This window comes from Tupaia chinensis, unplaced genomic scaffold, assembly GCF_000334495.1.
Source record: "Tupaia chinensis unplaced genomic scaffold, TupChi_1.0 Scaffold143814_1, whole genome shotgun sequence".
Taxonomy (NCBI): Eukaryota; Metazoa; Chordata; class Mammalia; order Scandentia; family Tupaiidae; genus Tupaia; species Tupaia belangeri.
The window spans coordinates 360,662-373,119 of record NW_006203664.1 but is presented as its reverse complement, the minus strand read 5'-3'; the positions used below and the strand labels follow the sequence as shown (position 1 = coordinate 373,119).

At 40.6% G+C, this 12,458-nt stretch overlaps 1 protein-coding gene across 5 annotated transcripts in view; it reads right to left on the bottom strand.

Moving 5' to 3' along the window:
• The window catches only part of KIAA0753 (KIAA0753 ortholog), an 86,687-nt gene that overhangs the window by 55,904 nt on the left and 18,325 nt on the right, over window positions 1-12,458 (bottom strand). For 4 of the 5 annotated variants that reach the window (XM_014582795.2, XM_006165139.3, XM_006165136.3 and 1 more), the window contains exons 4-7: window positions 9,582-9,688; window positions 7,745-7,807; window positions 6,884-7,099; window positions 2,667-2,877 (exon numbers count right to left, since the gene is read on the bottom strand). In XM_014582795.2, coding sequence (XP_014438281.1) covers window positions 2,667-2,877; window positions 6,884-7,099; window positions 7,745-7,807; window positions 9,582-9,688 — 597 coding nt within the window. The remainder of the gene's footprint in view (window positions 1-2,666; window positions 2,878-6,883; window positions 7,100-7,744; window positions 7,808-9,581; window positions 9,689-12,458) is intronic. The other variant, XM_027766986.1, reaches the window with a different exon arrangement.

Here is a 12,458-nt window from a genome sequence, read left to right as displayed (position 1 = left end):
TAGTTAACTATAACGACATCTCAATTTGTAACAATGATAACAGTGATTATTATCATCCCTCATGTTCTGTACAATACTTTTTCCACTTATAACATAATTCACATTCATCATCTTATTTGAGCCTCACAATGACACACCACAGTGCAGTCTAGACAGGATTACTGCAATTTTCCAGGTGAGGAAATAACAGTTAAATGTCTCACTCAAGGTCATGAATAAGGTAAACGGCAGCCCCAAGTCTTCTGCCTTCTGGTCTAGGGTTAGGTACGTTTCATTCTGCCCCACCAGGGACTATGGAGCTCTTTCATGTGAATACACTTTCCTGAGAAGTGAAACTTGCTGCTTTAGGACCACATAAAATTCATCTTATAATGGTCACAAAAGGTATTTTCTTAGACTATCCCCCACCCAATCTAACTTTCTCTTAATACATTAAGGCCATTATTATGAACTGAAAACAACACCTTATACTTTTATAGCACTTACCAGTTATCCAATTTGCTATTAAAAATAACTAAGTCTGTCACACAGGACAATCACTATTCTCCCCATTTTATAGATGAAAAACTTAAGCTTCAGAAAGATTAAGTCAACCTAGGATCACCGAGTGGCGGAGCTGGAACTAGAACCTAGGTCTTTTTTCTTTTTTAAGAATTACTTTATTTAAATGTATTTATTTTATTTACACATGCATACCAAAGAAGGACAGAGAGAGAAAAAAAGCAAGTAAGCAAGCCACCAGGTCTGGGACTTGCACCATGGTCAGCCATGTGAGTCCAGCACCCTTAACTACCACACCACCTACCGGCCCCAAACCTAAGTCTTCTTGATCCAAGTTTTCCCCATTCATCTTCTAGCTTTCCTACCTTTGTTCCTACAATGAGTTTTACATTATTCAACTTCCCAACTTCTATCTGAGGCTGCTCTGTATTTTAAACTAGTCAGTAGATGGGCACCTCTCATCTTCTATATCATTTAGGAAACACACCGCTGTGTGAAGGCCTAGAATGCTCTCTGAATTTTCTCCAGAGGATCAAAAGCAAAGTCCCCACCTAGAATTCAAATTACTGCGATTAGCTGCTCCGAAGCCTTTCTTACTCAATTACACTTCTTTACAGATTCTTTCAACAAACACTTAAGTGCCTAAAGATGTGCAGCCACTGGGCTAGTCTCAAAGAACGTAGACAGATAAGATACTCATCCACAAGGGCAATGTGCGCAAGGCAGATTTCTGATTAAAAGGAAGACACTATAATAATTCTACCTGCCTATCAGAGAAGGGAACAGAGTATCATTATAGTGAATAAACATCGAACAGTAATGGAGTAAAGCAGGTTTTGTTACTGTGACAGAATAAAAGAATATATATTTTGTCTCTGCCCTAGTTCCTGGCATGAGTTCCTAAAACCCTGGTAATTTCCTGAACAACAGGGATGCAAGGAGTATCTTGTCTAATATTTGGTCTCTAAACCTCAAAGCTCCTAATCTTTGGCACTTCCTAGATGATAGAAGCATCTTTTTTCTATAAAGAAGTGATGATTGGTGGACTCCTGGACAGGAGCTGGTCACCAGAAAGAGAGCTGTGATGGCAAATTTGGAACATTTAGGCCCATGCTCTGAGAGACACAGGCTAGAGACTGAGTTAATAATCAATCATGCCTAGGTGATGAAACTTCCATAAAAATTCCTTAACCACAGGATTCAGAGAGCTGCGAGGCTGTTGAACACGTGCAGGTGCCTGGGGGGCAGCACAGCTGGAAAGGCCACGGAGGCTCCACGTCCCTCTCCACAAACCTTGGCCAATGTGTGTCTTCCATCTGACTGCTCACCTGTGTCCTTGTAATACCCTTTCTAATAAATGGGTAAATAAAGCATTTCCTTAAATTCTACAAGCTAGCCTAGCAAACCTGAGGAAGGAGCTATGGTAACCCTGATTATAGCTAATCAGTCAAAAGCACAGGTCACTGTCTGAGGCATGTGAGTGGTGTCTGCGGTGAAGGCAGTCTTATGAGATGGAACCCTTCACTTGTGGGATCTGACTCTTAACTCCGAGTAGACAGTGTTAGAACTGAATTAAATTACTGGACTCCCAGTCACTGTCCACTGGAGAAATGCTTGGTGCTAGGGCAGGGAAAAACCCCACACATCTAGCGTCAGAAGTGAAGTATGTAGAGAACTGAGTGACTGAGAGTAAGGAAAAAGGTCTTAGCTTTTCCTATCTTTTGCAGTTACACTCATGTTAGAGATGGAACACTGAGCTATTACAAAATGGTGGCATACTGTGAAATAAATCAACTGAATACCATACTGATATATAGTTTTTGAATCAACAACAACATAAAAAAACAACGTGAAACAAGAGAACCTTGATTAATATGGTAAATAACAACAAAAAAGCTTTGCCAAATGAGAAACAAAATAAGGTAGAAATAAATTCAAATACGTCATTAATCTCATAAATACAAACAAGTTAAACATAAAGCTCTACAACATGAGTTAAAAACAACAACAACAACCAACTGTTTACAAGATCCTTAATCCTGTCGGGATTAAGACCGTGGACTGCACTCTGAACCCTGACTCTCCCCTCAGTGCAGTCACTGTTTCAGCCCAGAGAATTTCAAACAGTAAAATCCCTCGCAGTAAATATACTTCGAGTCACATACCAGCAAGGAGCTTCTTTGCCACCGGAGGTCGACTTGCTTCCTGCGCAAATGTCTCCTTTGCTACCAAGGGTCTCCTCTTGCTCTTTGGTGATGTACTTGGCCATTTTTCTAAGGTCCTGTGATTACCAATAGGAAATCTGCTCCGAATTTCACTGAAACATTTCTTCACCTTTTTTGGTGACAGCTTTTTTTCCAGAAGAGATTCCAAAGCCTACCACGAAAACAGTCAATTATTCTCTTATGTTATCTGACAAAAGATAACCACAAAATTAAAAATGCAAACTCCAGAGATATGTATAATTAAATGGCTATTTCCAATGGTTAATGAAATGTTAACTTCATTTTGAAATGTTATTATTTAGGAAATCTAATTAAGGAAAATGATTTCTGCATGTTCCTTTACATGTTTAGCTCTCTAAAACCCATAGCAAAGAGATAACAACTATGAGTACTTTTTTTTTTTTTTGAGAGGTTTTTCACTATAGGGCGCGTGCGCTCGCCAGACAGACAGAGAGAGACAGAGAGACAGAAAGCTAGAAATCACCCCCCCAGGAGGGATGGTCACGCTGCAATCCCTTCTCCTCCATTCTCCTCTCGGGATCTTGGGCATGCATGCACACTCACTGGCGTGAGTTTTAAGCCACCGGGTCCAGGACGCAAACCGCGGTCGACTACGTGGGAGTCCAGTGACATAGCCATTACGCTAACTGCTGGTTCCCTATGAGTACTTTTAAAGGTATCCAAGTTCTAAAATTAAGGAACATAATTTTAGAAATTAACTCTAGTCAATCCCACATGCTTCTTTTCTTTTTTCTATTCTAGTTTTGCCATAGGGTGTGTGCGCTTGTCAGAATGAGGCAGGGAGAGGAAAAGTAAGCAATCATCCCTTGGTGGAGATAACCACACCACAGTCCCTTCTCTTCCATCTTCCTCCCGGGTTTCTGGGCACACACATGAACACACCTGGCATATTTTTAAGGCTGCCAGGTATGGGACTCAAACTGCATGGTCAGCCATATGGAATTCAGCACCTAACCACCATGCTACCTGATGGCCCAATCCCACATGGTGTTTTGTTTGTTTGTTTGTTTTTTAATTTCATGAGAGAAGAGAGACAGACAGACAGACAGTGAGAAGTCATTCCCCCGGAGGAGATGGCCATGCTGTAATCCCTTCTCTTCCATTCTCCTCTCAGGATTTTGCAAACACACATATATGCCCCTGGCATGAATTTCAAGCCACCAGGTCTGGGACCCGAACCGCAGTTCATTACGAGGGAGTCCAGCAACATAACCATTACACCATCTGATGGTCCCTCCCATATGGTTTTAAAGCATTTTAATTCTCAACAAAAACTTCATAAACTCAAGTAGTATTTAAACAGGTAAATATACTACATTTAACATATATTTTCATACACTGAAGGACACCTAGCAGTTCCAGTGACTTTAGAAGGTTGTTTATCACGGGACCAGCAGTTAGCGTAATGGCTATGTTGCTGTGGTTCAAGTTCCGGACCTGGTGGCTTAAACTCACGCCGGGCGCGTGTGCGTGCATGCCCAAGATCCTGAGAGGAGAATGGAGGAGAAGGGATTGTGGCGTGGCCATCCCCCCTGGGGGGTGATTTCTCCCTTTCTATCTCTCTGTCTCTGTCTATCTAGCAAGCAAACACACCCTATAGCAAAAACCTCTCAAAAAAAATAAATAAATAAAGGTTGTCTATCACAATAATTGTAGATTTCTATCCCCCCTACCCCCAAAAAAGCACATCCTCTAATAAGGATCTACCCACTCATTACTGGGCAGTGAGGACTTAATCTCATCTAGTCAGCAAAAAATTCTTTTATTTTTAAATTTTTGCAAAGGCACATGCACTTGCCACAGAGAGACAGAGAGGTAGTGAGAGAAAACACCCCCAATAAGGGTCACACCACAATTCCTGCTCCTCCATTTCTCCATCTTGTCGGAATTTTAGACATACGTGCACATGTGTCTGGCATATTTTTCAAGCCATTGGGCCAGGATTTGAATCACATAGCCAGCCATGTGGGATCCAGTTCCCTTATAACTACTAGGCCACTATGCTGGTACCCTGGTCAGTACAAATCAAGATCTGAACAGAATCAGGGAGGCTGAGTACTGACAATAACAAGGTAACAAGAAGAGAGTTAGCTGTATAATGAAATGGTATAGCACATCAACAAGGCAGACAATAAAGTTCTTGCACTGCTATTTTCTAAAGTAGAGGAGATAAACATGTTTAAGAAATACTATTTGGGACTGGCAGGTGCCATGGTAGTTAAGGTGTTGGACTACCACATGTCTGGTTGCAGTTCAATTCCTAGACCAGTGTCTTAAAAATCACATTGGGTATGTGTGTGTACATGCCCAAAATCCCGAGGAGAATGGAAGAGAAGGGACTTCAGCAGTGTTCACTATCCCCCTGGGGGGGTGGTTTTTCATTTTCCTTCTCTGTCTCTCTGGTAAGTACATATGCCCCGCAGCAAAAATCTTTAAGAAAAAGAAACGAAATGTTACATTAAAGATAACTTTGCTCAAATTTTAGGCGAGGGACTAGATAATCTCTTGACAACCATTCTAGGATTATAAAGCTATGTCTTCTACAGGAAATCTTTTTGGCCTAAAAATGTTTCTTATAGACAGGTTTAAAAGCATCATGTGACTTCATATTGCTTCTAAAGTTCTGGTGTCTGCGTTTGATGGTAACATTCTAGATAGTGAGTGCTATATACATGAATGTAACCAATGCAAATCACAAACAAATTTTCTAGATAATGGAATTATAAAGGCAGAATGGGCCTTAAAATCCGGCAAGAGCTACTTAATGGCAGAATTGGCATATCACTTAGTCTAGAATTCTCTCCACTACACCCATTTTCTCCATGGCTAATACTTTACATACCAAACTAACATAAAGATTATCTCTTTATTTGCAGATGAAAATGTAAGACATAGTAGAAATAAAGACTGGTAAAGGAGTCAGATAATAGAAATTTGATTTTTAACTCTCAAGAGAAGTAACTGTGCCATCTCTCTGATCTTTGCTTTCTTTTTAAATATCTTAAATCTACACAATAATAATAAAACTAATTGCAAATCACATTGCTGCAGTAAGGATCAAATGGCAGAATTATGTATTTGCAAAGTTCAGAGACCTATAAAATTAATGACATGCTATGATTGTCTTTGTCATAAACAAGAACTAAGAACACTATGCATTCCCAATTTGTACATGCAGTTCTGACTTCTGAAAGTCACTAGATCTGAAGCTTCCTTCCATGTATCTTTTTTAAATAATTTATTTCATTTTATTTATTCATTCATTTTTTAAAATTTGACCAGAGAGAGACACACACAGAGAGAGAGATAAAGTGATAAAGCAAGCCACCAGGTCTGGGACTCGAACCGTGGTCGGCCATGTGGGAGTGTCCAGTGCCTTAACCACCATGTCACCTGCTGATCTCCACCCTCCATGTATCTTTAAATGTTTCTTCTTTCCCAAACTCCGTCTAGATTGAAAATTGATATTCTAACCTAAGCACTGATCTCACAATGCTTTACTTTTTCCATTGGTATACTAATAAATTCTTTATTAAATGGTATGGCTGGGAAATGGAACATTCTGTTTAATTAATGGACCTGGTTTAAAACTGTTTAAGTCTTATACTCAACTCACCAAATTTTACTTCTCAAAGAAGTAAAATACAGTAATACAGATCAGGCTGTAAAACAGTTAAAATAATAATAGTAACAATAAAAAAGTGCTGCTCCTGCCCTCTGCAAAGCTTTAACTTACTAGGGATCATCTTTGTCTTATATCTGCCATAAATCCTAATGAAACTATGTGACAGTAAGCATTACTTTCCTGCTTAGAAACAACATACTTTTTTTTTTTGTTTTGGAGAGGTTTTTCACTATAGGGCACGTGCGCTCGCCAGACAAAGAGAGACATAGAGACAGAAAGTGAGAAATCACCCCCCCGGGGGGATGGTCACGCCGCAATTCCTTTTCCTCCATTCTCCTCTTGGGATCTTGGGCACGCACGCACACACACGCGCCTGGCATGAGTTCTAAGCCACTGGGTCCAGGATGCGAACCGCGGTCGACTATGTGGGAGTCCAGTGACACAGCCATTACGCTAACTGCTGGTTCCCAAAACAACATACTTTTAATAAAAATTGAAGACAATTTCATACCTCAATTTGTTGCAGGATATCTATAACCACATCAGGGACAGAAGGACTGGCATCCAGCTTGGCAGAACAAAGTGAAAGCTGGCGGATAAGGCTGCCCAATTCCTTACACCTAGCAGGAACTGGGTGCTCCCCTCGGTCAGTGAACTGAGTGACAAACATCTGTAAGGCCCGAATGGCTCCTCGATGGGCAGCCGCCAGCCTAGACATTGCCCATGACTGCCAAGAGAAAAGATGGAGGGATAAAAACAAGATGTGAGAAGATGTTTCAGTATTCCAGATTTCCCAACAGTAACCTGACCCTTAGGAATATTTATACCCAGGGCCGGCAGGTGGTGTGGTGGTTAAGGGTGCGGGACTCCCACAGAGCCAACTGTGGTTCGAGTCCCGGACCTGGCAGCTTGCTTTTCAACTTTCTCTCTCTCATTCTCTCTCTCACTCTCTTTCTCGCTCTCTCTCACTGTGTCCCTCTCTAATCCAAATAAAAATAAAGAAATAAAGTTAAATAAAAATAATTCTTAAAAAAAAAAAGAATATTTATCCGTATCTTCTTTCTATAAAAAGTGCTTCGTTCTGCAAAAACTTTCATAATCAAGAGATGCTTAAAGTTTAAAGAAAATATATAAGAAATAGTATTTTCCTTCCTATCCTCAGTTTCTTTTACCAGCAGCAACAATAAAAGTATACTTTTTGAACTTTTTCCTTAGAAGGTAACCTAATATTTAGAATATTGAAGGTGCTCATTCCTTCAATAGTCTTCTACAAGCACTGAAACCATTATCAGCAGAGAACCCACACCTAGTACTAATAAAAAACTATGAAATATAAATTATAAGTGTTAATTATAATTTAACTTTATCATACCTTCTTAGTGTGCTTAATTTTATGTGGACTCAACTTATCCAATTCTTCCTGGATTTCTTTTACCTGTTTTGTAAAGGGGGAAAAAAATGAAAACTTCGTACCTTTCCATTGATCTTTTTTGTAAAAATGGATACATCTTGTCTTCTCCAGATACAACCATTATTAACTCAAGTCACTTGAAAATGAGAAAAGGCTCTTCATTCATGCACCCAAAAAATAATGATCAGTTTCCATCCCAGATGATGAATAGAGCACAGTGTTCACCTTCCATCCTTTGGTCCCCAGTGTAATAGGATTTAACGAAGGAGCGAAGGTGGAGGTGACTCTGGAAAGGTAGAGGGCCAGGTCATCAAGTCTTAGGTGCCATGCTAAAAAATTTAGCTTTCCTCCTCACGTTAAGTGACTCACTGAAATCTTTTAAGCAAAGATCTGACATGGTATGATTCATGTCTCAGAACACTCTCTAGGGCAGCAGTATAAATACGGACTGAAATAGAACCTAAAAAGAATATAGAACAAAATCTAACTAGGGTTTTTCTTTTAAATGAAAAAGTGCAATTTCTGGTTCAAGTAGTAAGACCAACATGTGACCAGAAATGAGTTAAAAGCTTATTAATAAGGCAATTAAGTTAAAAACAAGGATTTTTCAAAAATCGATCACAATGTAAGAATGCAAATGCCTATTTTTCTACCATTAAATGTGTCCTGAAAGATACATAACAGTTTTCATTCTTTACTGGCTAATAAAGAATAATTGAGGGGCCAGCAGGTGGTATGGTAGTTAACGCACTGGACACCCACGTGGTCGATGGTGATTTGAGTCCTGGATGTGATGGCTTTCTCTCTCTCTCTCGCTCTCTCTCTCTCTCTGGTGAGCATATGTGCCCTGAAGCAGGTTGAGAAACAATAATAATAATAATACCATTAAATTTAAAAAATAACTCTAAAAAAAGAATATTCAAACTATTATATTTACAATCTACAAGTTTCTAGTTCCTTATAAGAATGACACAAGTGGGAACTAACAAGGGTTCATACCTGGGAACCAAGCACTTCAGGAGAAATGATCCACCTGACTTCATATGCAAAGATGTGCTGTATAGGGCCAAGTAGGTGGCGTGGATGTTAAAGCGCTGCATTCCCACATGGCCAAACATGGTTTAAGTAAGGACTAGACCCAGCAGCTTGAAAACCATGATGAGCACATGTGCCTAAAATTCCAAAAGGAGAATAGAAGAGAAGAGATCGTGTGGCATGGCCCTTCCCCTGGGGGGTGATTTCTCAAGGATTTTCTCTCTCTCTGGTGAGTGCACATGCAAAAACAAAAACAAAATTGGTGCTGTATAATATATAAGTTGGTTTTGGGGAAAGAAATGACTGTTCATATGTAGATCTCAAGAGTCTATGATGGGGCCAGCAGGTAACATGGTAGTTAGGGCACTGGACTCCCACAAGGCCAATCATAGTTTGAGTCCAGACCTAGTGGCTCGCTTTTTCACTTTCTCTCTCTGTGTGCCCTATAGCAAATTTTTAAAAAATAATAAATAGAATTAAATAAATTCTTAAAAACAAGAGCCTATGATCTCCAAAAGTCAGGAACCACTGTTTAAGGAGTTTAATCACGCACACACTCACATACACATGCACACGCACAAAGAGGCAGGTGACAAAAATAATTATTTGTCCCCATGTTCAGGAAAGTTAGTCTCATAAATCCATTAGAATTCATGTAGAATCCTTTGGTGCTAATCCTTCTGAAAGGAAAGGAAAACTGACATTCTCAAAGAAAGCAGTTTGCAAGGCTGGGGTGTCTCACATCTCCCTATGCTTTCCGTACCTGCTGCTGGAGGACGTAGAGCATCCGGGCAGATCGAACAGCTTGCTCCTGTCTCCTGACACGGACTCTCCGCTCTTCATCTGGATCCAAAGCTTCTTCTAGTCTACCTGAAAATGATTTTTGCCCAAAAGTGGATTACAAGCCATGTATACAAACTTAAACTTCAACTACTTAAAAAGATAATAAATTTCAAAACCTCTAGTTTTAGTAGAAAAAAAAAAATGAGGCTGTTATAACAGAAAATTTTTTTCATTGGCAAAGAAATCAAGAATGAAGGGTTGGTGTACTGACTCAGAGATGGAAGAGACATGAAGATATGAACTTGACTAAGCTCCCCTAAATACCGGAGCTCCCTGAGCCAAATCCCACCAGGCAGCTATTTCTCTATGAGGCATCCCCTTCTATTTTAAAATTCCTTATATTGAGCAATGCTATGCTTTCTATTTTTCCAAGAACTCTTTGTTGGCCTATTTTTATATTTAGTAAGATTATATTCGGGGCCAGCAGGTAGCATGGTGGTTAAGGGTGCTGGATTCCCACATGGCCAGTCATGGCTGGAGTCCAGACTTGGTGGCTTGCTTTCTCACTACCCCTCCACTCTGTCTCTCTCAGGTCAAACTAAAATAAATAAATAAAGTTAAACAAAATAATTCTTAAAAAAAAAAAATTAGTTAAAAAAAAAAAAAAACTGTTTCAGAAGATTGCCTAAAAAGGTGTAGGCTAGCTATTCCTTCCAGTCTATACTTTTCAAATGTTTACACAAATTCTTACATAAAATTTCAATATATCCATCAGATAAAAGCAATATTTTGTTAGTATAACTGTATTTTATAGAAATTTAAATTCTTTTTTTTTTTTGAGAGGTTTTTTCGCTATAGGGCGCGTGCGCTCGCCAGACAGACAGAGAGAGACATAGAGACAGAAAGCGAGAAATCACCCCCCAGGGGGGATGGTCACGCCGCAATCCCTTCTCCTCCATTCTCCTCTCGGGATCTTGGGCACGTACGCACACGTGCCCGGCGTGAGTTTTAAGCCACCGGGTCCGGGACACGAACCACGGTCGACTACGTGGGAGTCCAGCGACATAGCCATTACGCTAACTGCTGGTTCCCATAGAAATTTAAATTCTTAATATTTACTCACTAAAAAGTCAAACAATAAAAACAGGCTGTTTTTGAAGAAAGCAAAAATGAGCCTATAAGCCACGTGATTTCTCTCCTACTTCGGCTGCCCAGTGGGGGAAAAAAATCAAGATTCACATACTTATGCAAATACAAATGAGAGCTGGCATAGGCAGGAGTGTTTTGCTATAGGGAGCATGCGCTCACCAGAGAGACACAGAGAGAGAAAGTGAGAAATCACCCCCCAGGGGGATGGTCATGCAGCAATCTCTTCTCCTCCATTCTCCTCAGGATCTTGGGCACACACACAGCCAGCATGAGGATTTCTTTTTTTGGAAAGGCTTTTGCTCAGACAGAGAGAGACAGAGAGACAGAAAGCAAGAAATCACCCCCCAGGGGGGAATGGCCATGCCGCAATCCCTTCTCCTCCATTCTCCTCTCGGGATCTTGGGCACGCCTGCACACATGCCCAGAATGAGTTTTAAGCCACCGGGTCCTGGACACAAACCACGGTCGACTACATGGGAGTCCAGTGACACAGCCATTACGCTAACTGCTGGTCCCACCCAGCATGAGTTTTAAGCTGCTGGGTCTGGGACTCCAGCCAGTCAAGTTGAGAGTTCAGCAATGTAACCATTACGCCATCTGCTGGTTCCAGGCAGGAGTGTTTCACTGCTCATCTTGCTGATTCTGATACAAGCAGTCTATAGAAAAAGTCACCTGGAGACTACTGAAAGGGTGTCTGCAGTGAGGGGCCTCAGCAAACTATTAGTCCATGACAAGGTTAGTGCAGAAATGTAAAGTATGTATTTACACATTCCAAAAGCAACTTGTCATTGTTATGATACTTTCATTACAGTTCTCGAAGTACTGATTGATGAGACTGAACGTTTTTTAATTTTTTTAGAGAGAGATTTTTGCAATAGGGCACATATGCTCTCCCGAGACAGAAAGCAAGAAATCACCCTCCAGGGGGAATGACCACACAGCAATTCCTTCTCTTCTCAGTGTTCTGGGCACATACCCACGGGCACCCGGTTTGAGTTTTTAAGCCACCAGGTCCGGGGCCTGAACCATGGTCGACCGCATGGGAGTCCATTATGCCATCTGCTGGTCCTGAGACCGAAACTTTTAAAAACTAAAATAAACCAATCCAGTCCTTCCCATGGAGAGCCTGTGTACTGTTTAAGGCCTCCTGTTTAAGGCCAGATCACCGGGGCAGTGGGCCTTGTGGCTTTGCTCCTGAAGGCACAGCTTCTACTCAAGTGTGTGGTGAGGTCATGGCATAGACTGACATTGAGAAAGGTTATAAGAAGTAAGCCACGGGACCAGCAGGTGGCATGGTGGTTAAGGCGCTGGACACTCCCACATGGCTGACCAGGGTTCAAGTCCTGAATCTGGTGTGGTGGCTTGCTTTCTTACTTCCTCTCGTTCCTACTCTCACCCTCTGTCTCTCTCTGGTCAAATAAATAAATAAATAAAATAATTTTTAAAAAAAGAAGTCAGCCACAATGCTTGTTATTTTTATGTTGGAATGGGTATGAATTGTTCATGATATTACACGCCACACTCTATGGAAACACACAGGAAAAATTTCTTCCTGACATCAGTATGTGAACAAGTGTTTCCCTTACACAATTTTTTTTGTTTAAGATTTTGTAAATTCTGTAACTGACTGCAGTTTCCTCTTTAGTGGAGTCTTATGAAGCTTAGAAATAAATCCCTAACTTATCCATAGTAAATCTTCTTCCTTTCC